Source organism: Netta rufina, assembly GCF_964035555.1.
Source record: "Netta rufina genome assembly, chromosome: 2".
NCBI classification, from domain to species: domain Eukaryota; kingdom Metazoa; phylum Chordata; class Aves; order Anseriformes; family Anatidae; genus Netta; species Netta rufina.
In genome coordinates this window covers 41655430-41676244 of record NC_140124.1, presented here as the reverse complement: position 1 = coordinate 41676244, position 20815 = coordinate 41655430, and the positions used below count along the sequence as shown (strand labels likewise).

At 39.6% G+C, this 20815-nt stretch overlaps 1 protein-coding gene across 6 annotated transcripts in view; it reads left to right on the top strand.

Moving 5' to 3' along the window:
* The window catches only part of SLC4A7 (solute carrier family 4 member 7), a 75164-nt gene that overhangs the window by 3393 nt on the left and 50956 nt on the right, over positions 1-20815 (top strand). For 5 of the 6 annotated variants that reach the window (XM_084282268.1, XM_084282267.1, XM_084282265.1 and 2 more), the window contains exons 1-2: positions 6559-6612; positions 15871-15952. In XM_084282268.1, coding sequence (XP_084138394.1) covers positions 6574-6612; positions 15871-15952 — 121 coding nt within the window. In that variant the 5' untranslated portion in view covers positions 6559-6573. Of the gene's footprint in view, positions 1-6558; positions 6613-15870; positions 15953-20815 lie in introns of those variants that run through there. The other variant, XM_084282264.1, reaches the window with a different exon arrangement.

Sequence of the window (20815 nt, the reverse complement as noted above, 5' to 3'; positions counted from 1 at the left end):
CAAAATGATTAGAAATGCCATGAAATTTTTGATTCCTCTACTCTCCCTCATCTGAAGTTTGTAGAAATGTAGTTTGGCTGAGACATGTAGTTGCCATTGTCTAGATTAAACCCTTGCATTTTTTTCTCCCATATTTGAAACTTCCCTATTAGTTATAATATCCCACATTACAAATGTCTGGGTAAAGTGCTTGAAGGTATAGCTTACATGATTTATGTTTCTGGAAAGTCTTTTCTTTTAGGTTTCCTGTCTGGGTGATGTATTTTATGTATTACTTTTAACGTTTGGTTTACTGTGTGTTTTAGTTTTCTGATTTTTAATGGGGTCACTTATGTTCCTAAGGACGTTTTAAAACTGTTGAATCTCCTTTTCAGTTCTGGCAGAGAATGCAGAAGAAGAGTTTGTACCTAAGGGCATGATTGATATACTGAAGCCAGCTTCAGAGTTCCCAATGCTTGATCAGAATTGCCATGTTTGCATCTCAGAAAGCACGGTGCTACTCTATAAGTTCAAGTTTGCTGTATAAGAAAATCATGGTGGTAAAACTTTTATGGGTAGACCCTATACAAGACTAGGTCATCGTCTGGCTTCTGGAAGTCAGCATAAAAGCCAAAAGCCTAAGTAAATTCTGTTCCATCCCCTAATTTAACTTGAAATCAGCCTTTCCTTGAAGCTTGTATTTGTGCCACTGGGTGGTGGCATACTGATTAAGCCGTGGTCTTACTGCTGTATTAACAAGACAGAAAGCTTCTTTGTTTATTTCAAAAGGGGTGAAAAGGTCTCTCCTTTAATTTTTTGTGTAACTTTTTCAGAAAGCACCTTTTTGGTAGTTGTTGACTGGTTAGAACTCCCATGCAAACTCGGTTTAAATGATAGTGTTCTCTGAATTAGGGAGTTCTAAGTGTTTGTTAAACAAATCAGATAACAAATAATTTGCCTGCCACATGTTGAGTGTGTTAAACCGTTTTTCTTAAATAGCCCCTCAAGTCATGAGTTTTTCATAACAGTCCTACAGCATTAATTTTTTTTTTTTGTTGTTTGTTTGTTTTTCCCAGAAGAGTATGAGTGCGCCTGTCTTGGAAGTACTATTTTGTAGATCCTTTTACATGGTTATACAAAAAAAAGAAAATTGCAATAAAGTATTAAATGTTGTAATTGTTGTTGACATAAAGGATGCAGTAGATTTAAAAGAGGTAAGTTTTCTTTCTTAGCTATATTTTAGATCTCTGCCAGGGAGATATAAACTTTTTTCCCTTACGTATTGCCAGTTGAGCTCTCCTGTAAGATGCACACCATTTACTGTGGCATACACATATCTGTTGTGTTAGAATCTACACCTTATTTTTGAACTGGCTTCTCCCAGGGCTTCCTAGTCAGGCACAGCAAAAACATTACATTTCATAGTACATCAGAAAATGAGATGCTTTCTCTTTTGTTCTTAAAAAGAAAAAGACAAGCTCAGCTATATAGCTTTCAATGATGTACACTCGGTAGCTGGTTGCTTCACAGCTGGAGCAGCAAAATGCTCTTAGGGCTGATTTTCTGCTGGATCTGTTCCCTGACCTGGAGCATTGTTGGTTCAGATGACTGCCAGCCCTATTGCAGGAAAGGGAACTGCAACTTTCTCTTACTCTCTGCCTTGTTAATAAAAGACACCTGGATTGCTAGGACTTCTGTTTTGGTCACTGGGGATTTGGCATGGTGGAGGCTTGCTAACACATTGCTAACCAGGTGACACTAAGCATGTAACAGTGGGAGTCATCTGACTGATATTCATGATAAATGGAGATTTTGGATGACCTGAACTCCTCGGCATATCTGGGACTTATGATATGTGCAAAGTATTTTATATTAAAACAATCTGCAGCTGACAACATGTGGATGGTGTATGATATACCACTTGGGATGCTAGAAATGGCACAGTTCTGCCCTTGTTCATGTTGCAGTGGTCACGAACAGGGTTAGAGTTTCACTTCCTTTCTGTCCTTCTCATTTTTAAAGAGAAATGTGGGCTGAGCACATGCAGTGCTGCTACCATCCACTTTATCGGTCCTTCTATGCACATTGAATACATTGCCTTACCTTCCCGTTACAGTTGCTGAGCTTTGGTTTGTAGGTAATGATTTTCATCACTGTAAAGGTGTTGTCAGTAAATTATTACAAATATATTCATTTGGGATGCAATTGTATGAAAAAATGAGAATTCAAGAAACAGGGAGAGCTGAAGGTGAAAAGTTAGGCCTTGAATTCATGTGGACTGGTGAGATTCGTGATCTACTTCCCTATGGCATGGAGGTGAACAATCACTCCTCAAATTTTACAGCATTAATTTAAAGAGAACTGTGTTAGGAACTTTCTGATGTGGGTATAGTTTGATATGAGTGTTTTAACTGGATAATCTGGATAATTTGACCCTTTTTTTTTTTTTTTTTCCTTTTTTGTTTTCCTGTCTGAGGATCTACTGTCAGGGTTTGTGTGCACATACTTAAAAAGAATCTCCATACAAAGCGGATAAAGTTCCCTGTCCCATATTATGAGGCTTCATATCTGGACTCATCAGCCGTTTGCTTCAGTGCCATCTGTAACTCTAGGAGATGAATGTTTGGTGTTTGTACAAGTGACTTTGGAACACTTAAACATATGACCTTGGTTAGATTGTCCTAGTAGTGTTGAAACAGTTTATAATAAAGCTCTTGTAGACTTGGGTGGCAATGTAAGGCTAAGTTAAAGGAAAAAAAATAGAATATTTGTCAAAAATGCTACCAAAATGCCTGGAAATGAATCTACGTAAAAGCACCTGGTGAGGGATGTGTCATAGCTGTAAAGTGAGTAGCTTGGGATTTGGAAAGCGTCCCCCTCCTTTTGCTCAAAACTAAAACCTCGCTCCCCAAAGCCCTGGCTTAGCTCAGTGCTGCTTTCATGGTGACCACACGCTGATACATGCGGAAGTGAAATTGTTGGTAGTGTTCTGTCTGAACACGGTGAACTTCTCCCATCTGTCTCTACAGGAGGGTGCTTTTGAGTCCAGAAATAAGGTACTCTAAAATTTGACATGTAAATTTTTTTCAGCTTCGTTATGTATGCAAATGAGGACTGCAGGATGATTCCCAAAGTAGTCCATGCAACTTGGGGATGACTATTCAAATTACAGCCTTCAGCGGTATCCTCTGTAGATAAAAAGTTTGCATCTCTCAGAGTGATGTGTAATTGTGTAATGTCACAAGAGTTCAGCCCGCAGTCTGCCTTGTGCTCTCCTAATCCCAGTGGTTTGTGGCAGCCTGAGAAATCCCAGAGTTCACTAGTGGGGCAGCACACCAGAGAATATCAGCACTGAATACTTCTGTTTTTGTAAACACTCAGGACCGTGCGTACGTGCCGATACCAGCTGAAGCAAGCTGAAGCGTGCTGAGCAGATGCACCTCTTGGGAACTAGCTGTTAGGTGGAAATTTGTGTTCTGAGAAACACTTGTAGGCAGGCGAGCCCTTATTCTTATGAAGGACTTTATTTCATTAAATGATGAGCCACTGCCTACAAAGGGTTCTGTATTTCCTTGCGAAGAGAATAATGTCTGCTTAGAGGAGTGGTTTATATTAAATATCTGCTACGGAAAACTCATTTGAAGCTGTTCCTTTTAATGTGTTAATAGGTTTCCATTTAATGAAGAAGCTGAACAAAGCCACAGTATTTGATGGTATTTGGTATTTGATATACTAACATCAGGCAGTGTGTCTTAGAATTTGCCTGTGTCATCTGCATCCCCCAGCTTCCTGCCTCCTCTCTCAATGCTTCCCTATCCAAAAAAAAAAGCCTCCTTGCGAGGTATAATTTTACTCTCTCGTGGTTAAGTATTTTAATATGTACTTTGTTTTCTTTTGCTGCTGTGTTGATGGTAGTGTTGCTGTAATATGCTATAAGGCCTATTCTGATAGATTGATCCAGAAACCAGTTGTAATAGTGACGTAAAAATTGCTCTTATAATCCATTGTAAAGTGTTCTGCTTTCTATCACATGGTTAACAGAGACAGAGGAATTAGTCCATCTTGGTAGATTTTGAAGCAATTTGGAATTGATTTTGGAGGAATCTCTAGTTGATTTTTGAAGGAGTCTCTAATGGAAGCCTGCGGTGCCTATGAGGAAATCATGGGCTGTACATTGCTTGTGGAAAGATTTAATCTTCTGCAGAGAACAAGAAGCTCAGGCAAAATCTTTTTCATTCTGGAAAAAAGTATATGCATACATATTTGTTATACAAATATACACAATTATATTTTTGACCTGTTTTTCAAAAAAAAAAAAAGGGCTTTTACAGCTGGAGATAAGCTGAAATAAGCGCAACTTGCAGCGGTATTAAAGTGAGAATTAGGAAGGAAAAGACTGATGGACAAAATGTCTGTTTGATGATAGCTACTTGTTTCTATAAATTATAATTGTTTTTATTTTTAAAAGCTCTCATACTTTGTAAGGGTCCTTTTGGAACATCAAGTGTATGGTTGAAATATTGCTGCAGTACAAATAGTTTTGCTCTGAGTTCTCACAGCGTTGTCACTGAGCATGTTCAAGGACATGATAATTCTGAGTGTATTTGTCTACAATTTGTTTTAGAGTAGTTAAGTGTGTTGAGACAGTTGCAGTTGGAAGTTACTGTGTTATTCTCCCGCTGAACTAAAACTTTCCTCTGGTATTTACTTCAGTAACAGAGGACTTTTTTTTATCCACAAGATATTTTGGTATGAGTCTTAAAAACTTGAAAACCTGAATCTGTCTCAAAAAGACTTGTTTATTCTTTATAATGCTGGACTTTGAGCGTGGCTCTACATGCACATGTTCTTTGTTTTCTTTCTTTCTATTTTTTTTAATGGATAAAGCTTCTGCGTGTTCTGTTCCAAGACTGAGTGACTGTCAACTAGGAGTTGTTTGACTACAGACTAGAAAAACATTTCAATAAACTGCTTCAGTGATTGTCTTTCTAAATCAAGCAAGTATTCTTTCTAAAACTTGAATCAACAACAAAAAACTTAACAAATTAAAAAAAAACAAAACACAAGACCACACCTGTGCTTCCCCTGCCCCAACCGTATTCTGTCCCAAAGGAATACAAACCACCTGCCCATGAACAAACCTACTTTGCACTCTCTGTAGAAATGAAAATACTTGTAGTATGGGTTCTTGCTAAGGAAGACTGCTTTAAAATGTGGGAGAGCCACCCCAAATACAATTCAGCATAGCCATTTCAGTATTGGAGCTGAAGATCGGGGTAAGCCAGGTGTGTGTCAGGAACAGAATAGGTCTGGCTGAGGATGCTAAGCTCAGATGAGAGAACTATCAGCTAGGATACCTGCTAGATATCTGCTAGTCTTGTGTAGCCTGATTCTTCCTATATGAATCTCTTAGTTTTAGTCATTCGCACGTAGTGGCAGAGAGGGTCATCGATAGCTTGGAAGGGAAAGGATTGACACGCACCTGTTAGAGTGAACATCTATTTACAGAAATGGGAACAAACTGCTTTTAAACTCTTGTCAGTGCTGTCTGAGAAGATTTTTATTAGTCTGTGGCTGGAGAATTTTCCGGATGGAGTAAGTCTGAGGGGAACTGAATGTGCTCGTCTGATTTCTGAACTCATCAGGTGATTAATCCCTCCACAGATGCACAATATTTATTTCCCTGGTGACATGCACCCCAAATTTATGAACAGTACCCTCTTTGTTTTGTCCTGACCACGTTGGTCTTTGGTTGGTTGGGGTGCACTAGTCTGGCTTTGTTACTAGACTGCTTGTCAGATGAGAAGCAGGAATGAAGGGGGGGTGAGAAATAAGAAATGTGGTGCTGTGAAGTGAAGGTGGGGTTATGGATAATGCCCTTGGGAGCCCATTTGCCTGCATGTTGTATGATGGAATGCAGATCTTAAGGTATGTCGGTGATGAAGAGGGGTAGAGTGAAGTAAAGCTCCGAATTTGGTCTGCTGGAGGTGGGGGGTGCATTTTTCTGAAGGTGGTTTAAGAAAAGAGAAAGTTTTGCTACTCATCATACCTGAACCAGAGGGCCGTGCTGTTCTGGAAAAAAGATAGGAAATTAATCACTGCTAGCAGCACGGCTGTTTTACCCCTTAAAAAGTAAAAAAAAAAAGAAAGGATTTTTTTAGTAATCCTAGTTTATTTTGCAGAATGAGGATATATGGCTTCTGTCAAAAAAACTGCTTTGGAACGAGCACTCAGAGAGAGGTCGATATCGGGGCTATAAACACACTTAGCAGATGTTTTGACGTGGGAGCTTCTCCGTTCTGGGCAGCGAGGTCCGGCCGCTTGCATTTCGCTGTGCTAACGAAGTCTTGGAGCAGCGCAACCGCCTAACCTTGGAGCTGTCCTCAGCTGCCATTGATGCAGAAAAAGCGAAGTCTGGAGCCGCGCGTGAGCTCCTTTTTTGGCCTTCTCCAGGCGGGAGTGGAAGGCGGCCGCGCTCGGCGGCCTGGGGGATGAGAGGCTGGCGAGGTGGCCATTGGCTGCGGGGCTGGGGAGCTGCTTCCTCGGCTCCTCCCGGCCTCTCCCGCAAGGACAGTCGCCGGTTCACGCCTTAGCATGGAAGAAGGAGCTCATCCGGGGAGGAAAATGCAGCCGGTACGTAACCAGCAGCTGCCCAGCTTCATAACGGCGCGAGTGTGCGGTGGTGCGAGCGGCGCTTTAGCAGCTGCCTCAGAGTGGTGTCTGCTGCCCTGGGCTCGTTAGCGAAGGAAAGATCTGGGGGAGAAGTAGTGCTGGAAACAGTTGTGTATGGTGGAAGACATTTTCTGTGTAACTAGAGTTGCTTAAGTGTAGTAACTGGCTTAATCCAGAAGGAAAAGGTGCTTGTGCAATCAGAGGAGTGTACTACCAGATTGGGAGAGTGTGTGTGTGTGTGTTAATTAGAGCCAGCTTTTCTTAATTCGAAAGTTGCCAGCTGTGGCTTTATGAATAATTCTGTACAAGCGTTGCAGGGACGTTTCTCTGAATGGTTCTTGAAATAGTGTACTGATTGCTCCTTTTGACACCCCCCTGTTGTTCGTGTCCCCCCTGTCCCTTCCCCTCCCCCCCCCCAAAAAAAAAAAAAAAAAAAAAGAAAAAAGGCAGACAGTGATTTTTGTCCCTGAGGTAAAATGGTCATGGGGGTGTGTTCTTGTAACTTCAGTGGGAAAGCTGTAACCCTCCCCTCCCCCAGATTTCTGCAGCGAAGTTTAATGCTGGTGCTATGAGGTATTGCTCTGCTCCCGTATGGATCATCTTTATTACTGCCATTTACCTGCAATGCAGTGTGTAACAGGGTTTACTACTTTACGGTTCCCTGGAAACTAAAATCTATGGGGTGGAATTTTCCTCAGCTATAAAGCTTTAAAGGTCTCTGAATTATTTTATGTAAATTTTATGTGGAGGCCACTGAATTTTCCATTTTCCTCTTGTGGGCATAATAAAAAAGGGTTTCACTTGCACACATTAGGATGCATCTCATTGACTTGTTTGCTAGGCTCTGTAGTATGGTAACTTCTGTTTTCCTTTGTGGTTCTGCTTTGAACTCAGCACAGAGCTATCTCAGGCATACACACGTTGGTAGGGACTGTTATTTAAACAGGTACTAGTTAAAGCTGACATAAAACCTGAAGGAAATCTCTCAGCTTTTCGAAGGCTCGGCAAAGCTCAATTTCCTGTGTACTCAGCTAAGAGAGGAAGGGGACAAAATGTGAGTTGAAGTAGCTGCTAGGTTTCTCTTAGTGAAACGCAACATTTAAGGAAGTCTTGGGTGGTGTGTTAATATTTTGCACATATTAAACCATTGTAAGAACAAGATGTGTAATCATTCTGGCTTATGCATTTATGCATATTGTTATCATTTCTGGTTAAATACACTATTATTTAAAGTAGTCATTCATTTACAACTACAAGACTTGAAAATTGAGTATGTGCTTTTTCCCTTTAAGAAGAAATGCTATATTCTCTCTCAATTTCCTTTCACTGAGGTGGCTGGTGGCAAAGATGTTACTATTTGGGTTACTATATTAGTAAGCACTGCTTCATTCAAAATTGATTCATGTTTGTATTCATTCAGTGTTGTGCCTTAAAACTTAAGAGCCTTTGTTTGGCTGTTGGGCAACTGATTTCAATTCTTTCTAAAATTATAGTAAAAAAAATGAAAGGAGCCATGATTTTTTTTTTTTTTTTTGAATGAAATTTTGTGCTGTGAGGCAGTGATAAAATGCAACTTTGCAAAATGACTACGAGACTGTTAATATGCAACTTGATCTCTTGTGTTGGATTGGTGACATTATTTGCTAACTTTATCCACAGTGGTAAATTTTCCAGCTCACAGAATTGACATTTGGTTGAACTCAAATGGGCTCATTTTAATTTTCTCTTGTATTTTAGTCATTTCCTGATATAATATTAATCAAGCCATCCTTTTTTCTTGTGTTCATTCTAACCCTGTTCTTTGGCAAACAGTGTGGTATAGTTGAAGGCAAGTCACTATTGTGACCAACCTTTTTTCAGTGTTTTCTTTCCTTTTTCTTCTCATTTCCTTTTGCGTTATGATTACTAAATGGCCTTGTGTTTATTGCTGTCTGATTTGTCAGGGCCATGGCTTGTCTTGCAGGTTGTGGTGCTCAGCGTGACAGTGGCCTGATTAATATCTGCTAGAACCACTGAAATTATTTATAAATTAGTTATTTATAATCACCAAATGGTCAATGGTGCAGGAAGGAAAATGTATTAAAATAGCAATGTGTTCAGAACTGTTTTTTTCCCCAAAATGGTGATTATTTTTAAGTAGCATGTATACGTTTTTTTTTCTTTACTGTCCTCCACATATGGTTTCAAAGAAGTAAAATGCAACTCCTGCAGAGTCTGTTGAAGTCTACTGATGTCTATTGGGCATGTATATCCAAACTGATGCTCTGTATAGCTCCTTGTTTTTTTTGTAAGTCTTCTAGAAGCGGATTGGTGAGAGTTCAGTATTTATGGGATAAGCTGAGCAGTTAATTAGAGGATTAGTAGGATAGAGAAACTTCTTTAAATATTCCTAACCTCTTTTGCTGTGGCTGTGGTATTGCCGAAGTCGAGATGCCAAACTTCCCTTTGTGGCTCAGAATATTGCTGAGACTGGGAGGGGTTCCCGCGTACATGTGAGGATAGTTGTGTAAGGCAGTAATCGTATAACCACAGGAAGAATTGAGGGGGGGCAATGATACCCAAAAGCCCTTGAGCTGTACTTGAGTCTTGCCTATAGTGCTTGGGTAAAAGCTACTGCTACGATAATGGGGAAATATATATCTGGAAGACAGCTGTTCCTGTGCACATAGGACCAAGGAGAACCCACTAGTACTAGTAGCTTCCTCTTCTACAACTGGCAAATGTTCTCTTTGCACATTATTACTTGTTTTATTCTTACCTGCATGTATTTAAAGGGCAGGCCCAGCTAAAAATTGCGTGCCAACAAATGGGACAGGCCCTCGTTCTATTCGGTGCATTTTCACGTGGCTGTCAGGTCGATCCGCTTATTTTAGAGCAGGTGGCACGGCGCTGCTTCGGCAACTTCCGAGGAAACAGTATCCTCGTGGACGTGATGCTGTGCCCAAATGACTTAGGGGAATGGCCTATAAATGCATTTTAACTAACTCTGCTAGAGCTGTTAAATAGGCTGAATAATACCTCCGCTTACTACTATTCAGAAAGAACTTGGATTTTCACATCCTGTCTGTCCTTCAAGGTGTCAGCAACTGGAGAAGCCTGCCCTCCTCCCCACCATAGGCTCGTCTTACTTGTGATTTAAAAGGGGAATCAATCTGACAGAGAGGTAAAACAATATATTTAGAACTTCCCAAGTGCTGCTGTTAGTTGTTCCTCCAGGTGAACCAGGTCAAAAGCCCTTTACCAAAGGATAATCAGTGCTCTGTAAGGGTGGCAGCGGAAGAGCTGCAGCATAGACCTAGTGCTGGTAGCTGCCACTGGTAGAATGATGGGCCTCAAGCTCTTTAGAGAGGAGCCATAGATGGCATTAAGAAAAATACTAATTCTCAGGCTTCTTTTCCATATTCACTTCCAGGGTTGCTGTTACTGGTAGATCTATCCTACAAGGTTAGAATATACACTGGTCTTGTCTGATTTTTTTTTTTTCCCCTTCCTTCTGAAGTATTACTGCCTATTAGCTTGCAGTTCTGGGAGACTGAATGGGTAGATGAGAGGCTGTACATATACATGTAATCTGTAAACTGGTGATGTATTTTATCTCCTGACCACATGGACAGTTAAGTGTGCTTAGAAGAGAAATGCAGGTTTCTGAAACAAACTGTGTAGGAGCAGCTGTTGTGAAAACGTATCATGAATTACCCTACTGGTTATTAATTATTCTGCACAATTTCAGTAGCAGTGTGACAAAACAAATGTATGTGTGTCTATACACCTCTATATTAAGTCTTTTATATATATATGAACATACATGCACACTTGTGCACACATCTGTAAAACAAGTACAAATTCAGGTTTTATAGTTCCTCTTCAGTTATTTTTAAGTGAGATGTGGTCGAAATAAAGGTTTTAGTTTCTTTTTCCACCTTAAGGTTTATTTTTAAAGCAGTATTGGTATTTTTTTCTTTGTTTCCTTTTACTTTTTCTTTTATTGTTTTGTTACTGGAACTGTGATAGGTATCATCTGAATACAAGTCCAACAGATTGAGGGCTGACAATGCAACAACAACAACAACAAAAAAAAACAACACGTGTTTGATGGACTGTGCTTCCTAGGTCTAGATCAACCATTTTAAAATTTTTCGCACTGATTTTTAAGTTTATTGGAGACTTTGTGTAGGCATCTGCTGTTGTGTCTTCTTGGAGACAGCATGCGGGTTTGGATGGGTGGTGTTTTGGTGATGAAAGGATGAAGAGCAAAATACCCAGAGCAAACCACCCTGTGCAGAGACTCTCCTTTTCTCTTAATCATGGTTATGTACATCTACAGCTCTCTTGTAAGCAGCTATTCAGTAATGCTGTTCATCAGTGAGCCCTTCTGGTCTGTCATGCATATGTGACTGTGTAAGGTTAGGCGAGCTGCATGGCGAGAAGAGTTTGCACAGGTGACAGTGGAAAGTTTCCTTTACATTTCATATTCGGTCCGTCATATTTGTGCCAGTCCACTAGATGATAACTGACGCATGCTGCAGTTGAGGTTGACAACTTAATCCTTGCAAACTTGACTGTTTTCCTTCGTTTCATGTAATTTAGGATTGATGTTTTCTTAAAAATAGTACTCTTATGAAACATGTGGTGTTGACATTTAAGATTCAGAAAGTGTACTGTACTGAATGAAGGCGGATGTTTGGGAAGGTAGATGAGTAAGGTGTGGGCAATTTTTGGATGCTTGTTTGTCTGCAATAAAAAGGGATTCATTCTATTTTCCTGGACTGAAAAAAGTCATCTGAAAGTCATCTGAAAATCCAGAGGAGGAACTGTAGCTGGATTCTGCTGCCAAAAAGAGTCTTGTCTGGTTCACAGCAGTTGAAAGGGATTTGAGTTTTGTGCTGGGGAAAGTTTGGAAGGCTGATGGGGTTGCTGCTTGTGCTGTTTCTTCTTTCCCTCTCAGTTATTTGGTTTCTTTGCTGAGAAAAAAACAGAAGTTACATGTTAGAAGTGAGTCTTAAATTTTGCTTTGACTCATCTGCGTCAGCTGTTTTGGGGCATCTGTGGCACTACTGTACGTGAAGTTTCATGTGAAATCAATGGTAAACTGCAGAGGAATGCTTGCTGAGGTACTGCCAGCCTCTTTATGTGCCTGAGAAGGGGAAGCTGACTGACTGTAAACAGTCCCACCTTTCTGTGTTTGAACTTTCTTACTTTGTAAAAAGTTTATAAATGAAAAGATAAATGAAATGGGAACAAGTTTTGATTCAACAGCTGAAAGCTTTCTCTCACTTACGCCTTAAACTGACATGGTAGATCTATAATTATGGAAACCTATGCCCTACAGACTTTATTTTTAGCAAGGAAAAAGCAGTAGTAGCTTGGAATCAGCTTTATAACTTACTTTAACTTACTAGATCTTTTTTTTTTTTTTTTTTAAATTTGTTTTTACTTGACCTAAGGCAAAAGTATCTTATGACAGCATTTGCTATTGGCATCACAAACAGTTGCATTAAAATGATGCTTTGTGCTTTTCTAAACAAAGGCTATAAACGATACGCTTTCTCATGTATGATATTTGTGGTTGCTAATGGTTTATTCTTGGAAGAGTCGTTGCATATGTTGAGTACTTTGAGATAGCGATAGAATGGTTTGCAAGGGCATGCATGCCTCTCTGTAATCTAATCTCAAAAGACGTTACTTTCACATGGTGTGGTTTTGAAGGCTGCTTCTGTACGTACGAAGTTGGCAAAGTACCTCTTACTAAAAGCAAGGGATGATAAATATTAATAGCACGGTGTAAGGGATTCAGCAAGTACAGTTTCAAAACATTACTAGGGCCAAACAGAATCTCGTATTGCGCATGAATTTTCCATGGTGTGTGTGTAACTTTCTTTCAGCACGCAGCAGTCTGTGCAGTGACTGGGAGAAAAACTTCGTTGTCCTTTATTGCTAGAAAACTGTCTATCTGGCAAGCTTCCAGGTATCCTAAAAGGGCTTTTAAGGAGGAAGAAAAATAGAAGTTAGGATACTTCAGCTGGCTATATGACTGCAACCATGAGGCTAATTATTGATTAATTAGAGGCTTTTTTTTTTGACAGCAGTTTCCCAAATATTGGTGTTTTTTTTTTTTTTTTCCCCACTCTCAAAGTGTAAGACACTTAAATATTATTAATCAGCTAAGTTATCTTTATTTTTATCTCTAGCTTCTGAGTTTTCTAGTAATGCGCTGCCTTTGCATGCATATCTGATTCTGTAAAGTGGTGTGTACTACAGGCATGTAACTTTCTAATTTTGGGTCACTGAAATTGGAAAGCAGTGATGCTCCACTCCTCCTGGGTAGCATTATGGACTTACCAATGCAGTTAAAAGCTTTGCTGTATGGATTTGGTGCCCCAACAGATTATTAATTTAAGTTTTCTAATGCTGCTTCTAGACCTCTTTTGCTATTAGCTTTATGTATGTTAGCTTTCCCCCCCCAAGTTGTGCTGGAAAACACATCTTCAGTAAAAGTAAGAGTTGAGAGTCCCCCTGCAACAGTTTTTTCCCTATCTCCAGAACAGTGACCAAAGAGCTGGCAGAGGCTGATTACATTATACAGGCATCTTCTGAAGGGCTCTTTAATCCTGTTTTGGTGTGTAGGAGGCAGGAATGCCCCCTCCCCACACTGTGATACTTTCTGAACTTCTGCCACTTCTTCATTAATACGACCCAGTAGCAGTTTCACACAGCTGCCCACCAGATACACCTAAAGTGATCCGTAGTGGTCTAGGCCATGAAGGACTTCGGTTTTCTAACATGCATCCACATCTCTGCCCTTGCAGTACAGCAGTGGCAAAATGGAGCTACTGTGTAACACCTGCCACTAAAACCCATTCTTAAGGCCACAGAATCCTCCCTTAGTTTTCATCAAATAGTTCTGCCATGTGCTAGGTGTTATTTTGTATCTTGCTTATTTACATAGTGCCAGCTGCGTTTAATGTTGTATGTGATGTAGCTGCTTTCGTTACAACCTTCTCCAAAGTGGGAAGACCCTTGTTACTGTCTCCATGTTAAACCTCATCCGAAAATATTTATTTTCCTGTATATGCCAGCCATTGGTCATCTTCATATTCTTTAACCTACTTGTCCTACTAGTCAATGATTTGGCTTTTTTGTTTTTGTTTTTGTGGTGTGTAATACACTGTAGTAGATACCCGTTTTAGAGAGACTGAGGAGCTTTGTTGATTTTTTTTTCTGGGGTAGGGAGAGGGGTTCTTGCTTACAGCTGTATGTTGATTTTCATCCTCCTCACTTCGGTGTGAGAGGACAGGCCTGCTCTACACTCAGAGCACTGTGCTGTTGAGTGATTCCAAGATGAGAGTTTTAGTGAATATCACCACTGTAAGGGTTCCCAGTCCCTATAAGACTCCCGATTCAGGGTTGTTTTTTTTTTTTTCCATCACAAAACCATTATTATAGATCCCACACTGAGCTACCAAAACGTGGCACTGGGCAGCTTCCAGCAGTGGTGAGCAGCCAGATGCTTTGTGGTGGGCCTGGCTGTCACACAGCCACAAGGAAAGGCAGTTCAGTGAGCTGAGAGATGAAGTCAGTTATTTAAGTAAATAAATGGAAGCAGCTGGCACAGCTCTTTATATCTGATTTCATGATCGATAAATCTGACTTAGGGGAGGAAGGAAAAAAGGTTTGCCTGCAGGATCTGGAAGAGCAGGGCCAGCATTCTTCAGCAGTTGGCTGGCTACTACAGGTAGTAAAAGTGGTAAAACCCTCCATGAGGGCAGGCAGCAGCAGTTCAAGGGGAGATCCTGTTCTGCCAGGAGGCTGGATGCTGTGAGCTGTTAAAAGAAAATAAAAACTGCATTCTAAGAAATGCAAGCCATTTGGAGAGAGGCAAATTTCATGTTGCTTCGGTCTCAGTTCTGAGGTGAGAGTATGAGATTTCTCCAGCTCAGTTATTTTGAGTTACTTTGTCAGGTTTGTGCCAAAGGCAGGGTGTAAAGGTGTGTTTTAGTGATGTGTTCTGTGTAGTGCTACATGGATTTAAAGAAAGCACTCACAGATGAGAAACCTGTCCTTGAACCTCTACGTATTTCAGATATTGTGCTTTTACAGGATGAGTGGTATGGTTTTGGTAGTAAACGACTGGAAAAGATCATCTCGCAACTGCTGTTGTCTAACCTTGTACATAAAAAGCATGAATTAGATGGGGTGTGGCTGGTTAACAAGCCTCTTGCTGAAAGCTGAGTGAACAGTTGATTATTTTGATCTTTCCAAAACTGTTTGTCTAGAAGAGGCCCTTGAGTTGTGTAGCTTAACTCTTTTGCCACCCCTTTATATATAACCTTTGGTTCATAAAAGCTCCTTATTTGTGCCAGAAAATCCTACACAGGAATAGTTTCCTAAGCAAACGTGTTCAAGGTCTCTGAATGGGAACTGCTGGAACTGTGAAAAATTTGCTAGTTAATTTAGTGAAGTAGATTCGCTGCTGTTGAGAGTGAAGCTAAAAGAAGATTCCAATCCTGAAATGTACGTCCTGATCCTTGATAAGATGAAATCAAGAGCATTGCAAAAGGAAATTCAGTGGTATTTAGCATATCTGTGGATTTGTTCTCTGGTTTTCCATTACAACTTCATGTTCACTGTTTCTGTTCATTGGCATTAAGTTAAATGGTTTTAGGTTTCTGTAGACAGCATTTGCTCTGAGTCCTTTTTTCAGGCTGTCCGGCTGTTGTGTTTTGTGCCCGTCTCCCTTCCCTCTCTTTATTATGATACTGGTTGGAATTTAAATCTGATGTGAATTTTTGTCCAGCTTTTTGCCTTTTGCCAGGACAGCTGACTCTGTTTTTAAACTTGTAGGAGCATCTCTTAAAGTACAGTGGCAATTATTTGTGTAAATAATGAGTTTTAAATTGTCCTTCCTGATGACTCTAAACAAATAATTAGCTTAATTTGCTTCATTATTTTATGACATGTAGTTTATATAGCCTTAATCATACTGATGTTTTCACAAGCAGTGAAAGAAGATGCTTTTCTTCAATACAAAGTAATGTTTTCTTGAGGAATTGTATGCGTAGCTTTTCATTTATATTTTCTTTCTCAGTTTTTAAGAGGTGAACTTTTATTAGTTTAGAAAACTTTTGACAGCTTCCAGAACAGCAGAATATCTTCAGGAATTCAGAAAAAATTAGTTTTATTTGGATTTTCGTAACTTAAACTTGTCTCTTGTTCCTTCAGGGTCATGATGAAGAAGCTGTTGTGGATATGGGCAAAATCAGCTCTACTATCAATACAAACTTTGAGAAAGAAGAACTAGAGAGTAAGTTTGTGGGGCCTCTCTGTTTGCTTAACCTGCTTTTTTCTCCCCACAGGATAAAATATCTATTTTCCTTCGAGTGCGACCAGTATCACTAAAAAAAATCAGAATTTTATGGCCAGCGTGCAATTCTAGGAATTAAAATCAAGGAACTGCAGATGACTTGTGCTGTCTTTGTCACTGCACATGCTAATAAGTACTCAATGTTCTTTAAATCTGTCACTGAAAAGAAATCTTTAAAAGATATTTACAAAGCTTTTCTTCGAAAGCTTTGCTTCTAAGACTAACAATCAGAATGTAGCTTTGAAGAAACAGTCATTTTCAACAAGTTGTTTCCCAGCATGAATGATGTCAACTTCTTCAGAATCAAAATTCAGGGAAACAGGGATCATGAGGAAGTTGTTTGTTTTCTTTTCGGAAAACTTCTTGGGACTGTAATCATGTACTTCAAATACTGACTGACTAAGAAGATACATTGCTTTAGTTCCATGCTGAATCGTACATCCTGTCTACAATCAATGAGAAGTGTTATGGAGTCATTGTTTGACCCAGAATCCTGCATTTAGCACATTAAAAAAAAAAAAAAAAAGGCATTGAGTCAGTTTCATACGCCAAAATCAAAAAGGGATATTTTGTCTATGGTGTAATTCCTTGCTGGCTTGGAAAGGAAGTAGATTGGCTTGAAAGTTCACGTATGTCATTTAGTGATGCAAGAGGAAAAAGCTTGGAAAAAAAAAAAAAGAGGAAAAAGTATGCAGGGTAAAAATCTTACTTTCCTGTGCTCTGAAGCTTGATTAACATTTGTGAAATGCTGGAGACTATCAGTAGATAAGGTAAGTAGTATTTCCTGAAACTGCTGACTCTTACTGCTTCAGAACAGCAGAGAGCCCTTATAGCAGCAGTTTCTAGCTGACAAAAGTTGATTTTAGGTTAATGTCTCATTTTCTTATGCTGTATTCTAACAAGGGACAGTTTAAAGTGATTAAAGTTATTTGCTGCTCTTGCAGTTATATTCTTGCTGTGTTCCCTTCTCTCTGTTACTGCTTTCTGTCTTGAGCTGACGCTTTGTTTGTCTGACTGTACAACAAGCGTGGTTAAATGTAGTAAGCCATCAGAAGAAGAAACACCCCTGACAGAGGAACATAATGAGAGATCTCACGAATTGAGTACCCTGAACCATTTTGCCACACAGGTGGGTGTCTGCCAGTGCTGAGAGGAGGTATGAGCATAAGGCTGAGGGGTAGAGGTGCGGAAGTGCAGTGATGCTAATTCAGTTAGGGTTAAGCTGCTGTGAAGCTTTTTCACTGTCTGTTTTTGCAGTTAAATCTTCAGTGTAGATTTAAGCTGTCTCCTCCTTCATTTCCTTCTCGTGCGTTTTTCTGGGAGATGAACCAAAACAAGCACGGGTGTGTTTTTGCAGGGAGGCAGGGGTTAAGAGGAGGCAGGCATTCAGCTGGAGTAGTTTGTCAGTGAGCTGAGCAGCTGGAATGCCTCAGCACGAGGAGGAATGACATGGGAACGTGCAGCCGGATCACTTCCCCAGTCTTTCATGGCACAGGCACAGGAATGCCTCAGCCAGTACCCCACTGCAGGGACACAAGGTAGGGGTGGAAAGGCAGTGGTTAAGGCTTCTGGAGGCAGTTTTAGCAGTTGTACTGCTGACTGTGAAAATACCTGCTGTCTTGTTACCAATGGCCAAGGAATAAATTACAGTGAAACTCAAACTTGTGTTTCATGAGCGTTCGAGTCAATGTAACAGCTACTGAAGGGAGGAACTGAAGAGATTTCATTGTCCTCATCTTGCTCTTAGCCATGCAGCCTGCTTCTTTCTTTGGCTACCTCGTGCTCTCTTCAGAGCAAGACATTGTCATTTTCTAAAGGGAGTGCTGGCTATACAGAGATTAAATGTAGCTAATAAGAAACCTCAGACAAAAATGTATTGCAGTAGGATTAACATGTTTCTGAAGCTTCAGAGAGGCACGTATTTTAGGAGTAGCCAGAATTATTTTTTTTGTAATTACTTATATTCTGTAGTTTCTTAATTATCTGTAAGAAAATTGGTCTTTTTTATAGTAGAGTGGGGAAAGGGAGGGACAGCATGTAATTTGACTTCTATCAGTGGTAACCATTCAGAAGTAAGAACAAGAACTTTTTCTTTTCCTGTACTGAAGAGAAATGTATGTAAATATAGTCATTTGACTGGTATACTTCTCTGAGATTCACCAAAAGGAATTGTTTAGATTCAGGGTGTCTGAGATGATAAATTATATGATCTTAGAGTCCTGTTTATTATGAGATCACTAATTATAAGCTATGATGATGAGAGTAGGCATGTGGGTTCGGGGGGAGGTAGGGAGCTTTGTTTTTAATTCTGGTACTAAAACCTTACAAGGGGGGGAAATGGAATTGTAGTCTGCAAGCAGTAGGAAATTCCAGATAGTATTATTTTTCATTATTGACTTGTGAAAATTTCCTTGTAGGCTTAGGAAGATCTACAGTAGCACTAAGTATTGTAAGTGTTTTAAGAACTGAAGCTGTTTCAGTCCAGTCTTCCAACTTGTTTCTTCTGGTGACTTGAAAAGGAGTTCTAGGAATTTGGAACCCCTCCAGAAGTGTGCGTTGATTCACTTTCAAGGAGAGGCAGCAATCAATTAATTCAGTTCAGCTATGATGTGAAGAATCAAACCTGGAAAGCCAGCAATGACAGGTGATAATTTAACAGCTTAAAAGCATCTACAAACTGATGCTGATCTGTTTGATGCTGCAGAAGGCATGATTTATTACTAATGCTGGAGCAACATTTTTTGGTGCTCTCAGTACTGGATGACTATTTTCGGGTAATTGTGTGATGGGAATGCCAATGTGATGTCAATGGAAAGCAGACTAGTTGCTAAATGCAAAATAAATCTTGGAGTTAGGGCTCTGTTAATGGTTGCAGGGAAGTGTGGTACCTATCCAGAGTGACAGTATTTAGGTTAGAAAGGTTAGAAATAGGCTACTTGTTTTGCAACTCTCCCTGTAAAAGGAAAATAGATAGAAATGGTAAACTGCAGTTGTGGGCAGACTGTGTAATAAATTAGGGTACCACTTCTTACCAAAGTTGTAAGGCCATGCTTTGAAATAACAAATGTCAGTTTACAGAAGAGCTAGAAAGTGGAATAACAGCTTAAAATAGCATCTTTAAGAGCACCTAATGTTCTTAGCTTGATGCCAGACACTTTGAGCCTCAACGAATGAGAATAACAGCGGAGTAAGGATGGAATGGAAGTAAGGCAAGAATAGTAATGGCAGAGGTATTATATCCCATCTTTCTCTTAAGGATCATGTTTTAGGTAAGTGCTCTAAAACCTGAGTTGCTATGTTTGGCTTGATATTACTAGGTCTTATCTTTTCAAATTCATAGATGGCTTTTCAGCCTGATTTGTGGATACATTTACTAGATCTAGCTTAGGGTAAAAGGGCTATCTTCTGTTACTCTTAGCAGACCAGTTGCAGGCATAGCAAAGATAAGGAGTTTACACATAACAGAGGTTTTGTTCTAGAAACAATCTGAGGTTGAGTGTCTGTCTCAGTAGACTAGTTTTCTGTGGCATAAATCCAAGAAGCAGCTTTCAAAAGTTAAGATGATTTAGTAGCTGCTCTAACACTATCCTGTGGCAGGTGTAAGTAGTGTTTACTTTTCAAGTGACCCTATTATCTCTGATACCTTGATGGCTTAAAGCCATGTTTTTCCTTTAAGAAAACAGCTGTGCTTTTCTGTTCATCTTAGTTGATAAGGATAGATAATTAAACCATCCTGCACTTTTTCTTCCCTCTAGAAATGAATATATCTAAATGGAAAACTTGTTCTGCAAGTTTTGCAATTGCTGTGAATAATCAGAAATTGTTTCAGCACTATAAAAGGGCTTTGGGGAACAAAGAGAACTTAAATTCCACAACAAGTTACAATGTACTGCTAACTGGTGGTAGGTTTAATATTAATCTACCTTTAAGATGCATCTAAACTATGAGGGTTCTAAAACCCAGGAGTAGTTCCTGCAAAAACTTTCAAGAGAACACATTGCACGGGGCAGGTGAACAGATGTAACGTAACAGGGCATTGTAGCTGCTGGCCCTTTAAAAACATGCTTAGTATTTACTTTCTCATGTTCCCTAATTATAGGCTGCACTAATTTAGGCAGAACGCGTTTTTTCACAGCTCTCAAACTATGGAATGAATGTTTGAGTCGTTAGAAGACCCCCTAATGGTCTAGAAAAGAACTGTATTTAACTGAAAAGAATTTCTAAATGCTGTTTTAATGAAATTATACCTTTTTATGTGATCAAAAAGTAGAATAAAGCATCATGAAACTAGTTCTGAAAATAAAATTAATTTAGGATGCTCATCAATGATTCTTGGAGGCCACCTTTCACCCATTGGCTCTAGTGATATCCCTGAGCTGCAAAGTTAATTTAAATTGAACTGAGAGCAAAGTGAAAACATGTCTATTCAGGTACAGTACAGTTGGACATGTTAGGTATGTTCAACATGCTCTGAGTCATATGCAGCAGCAACGAAAATATTCACTTGTACCAGCTAAGCTAGTAGCTGGTACAGAATGAATTATTTTGTCCTTATGGCTCAGAAATATAATATTACAGTAGTACCTGTGCTCAGCTCTTCTGTGTAAGTTACAAAAATCAAGGATGTTTTCCTAATATGACTTTTAAGGGAATCTTGATTAAGTAAACGTTGGAATTAGGTTGCATTACTACACCTCTGTCACCTGTGTGTTGAAACTTACAGTTACACAATATGTTGTACTTCTGCCATGGGGTATCTGCATATCCACAGGCAAGTTCCATGTGACTTCTTTTCCTGTTAAT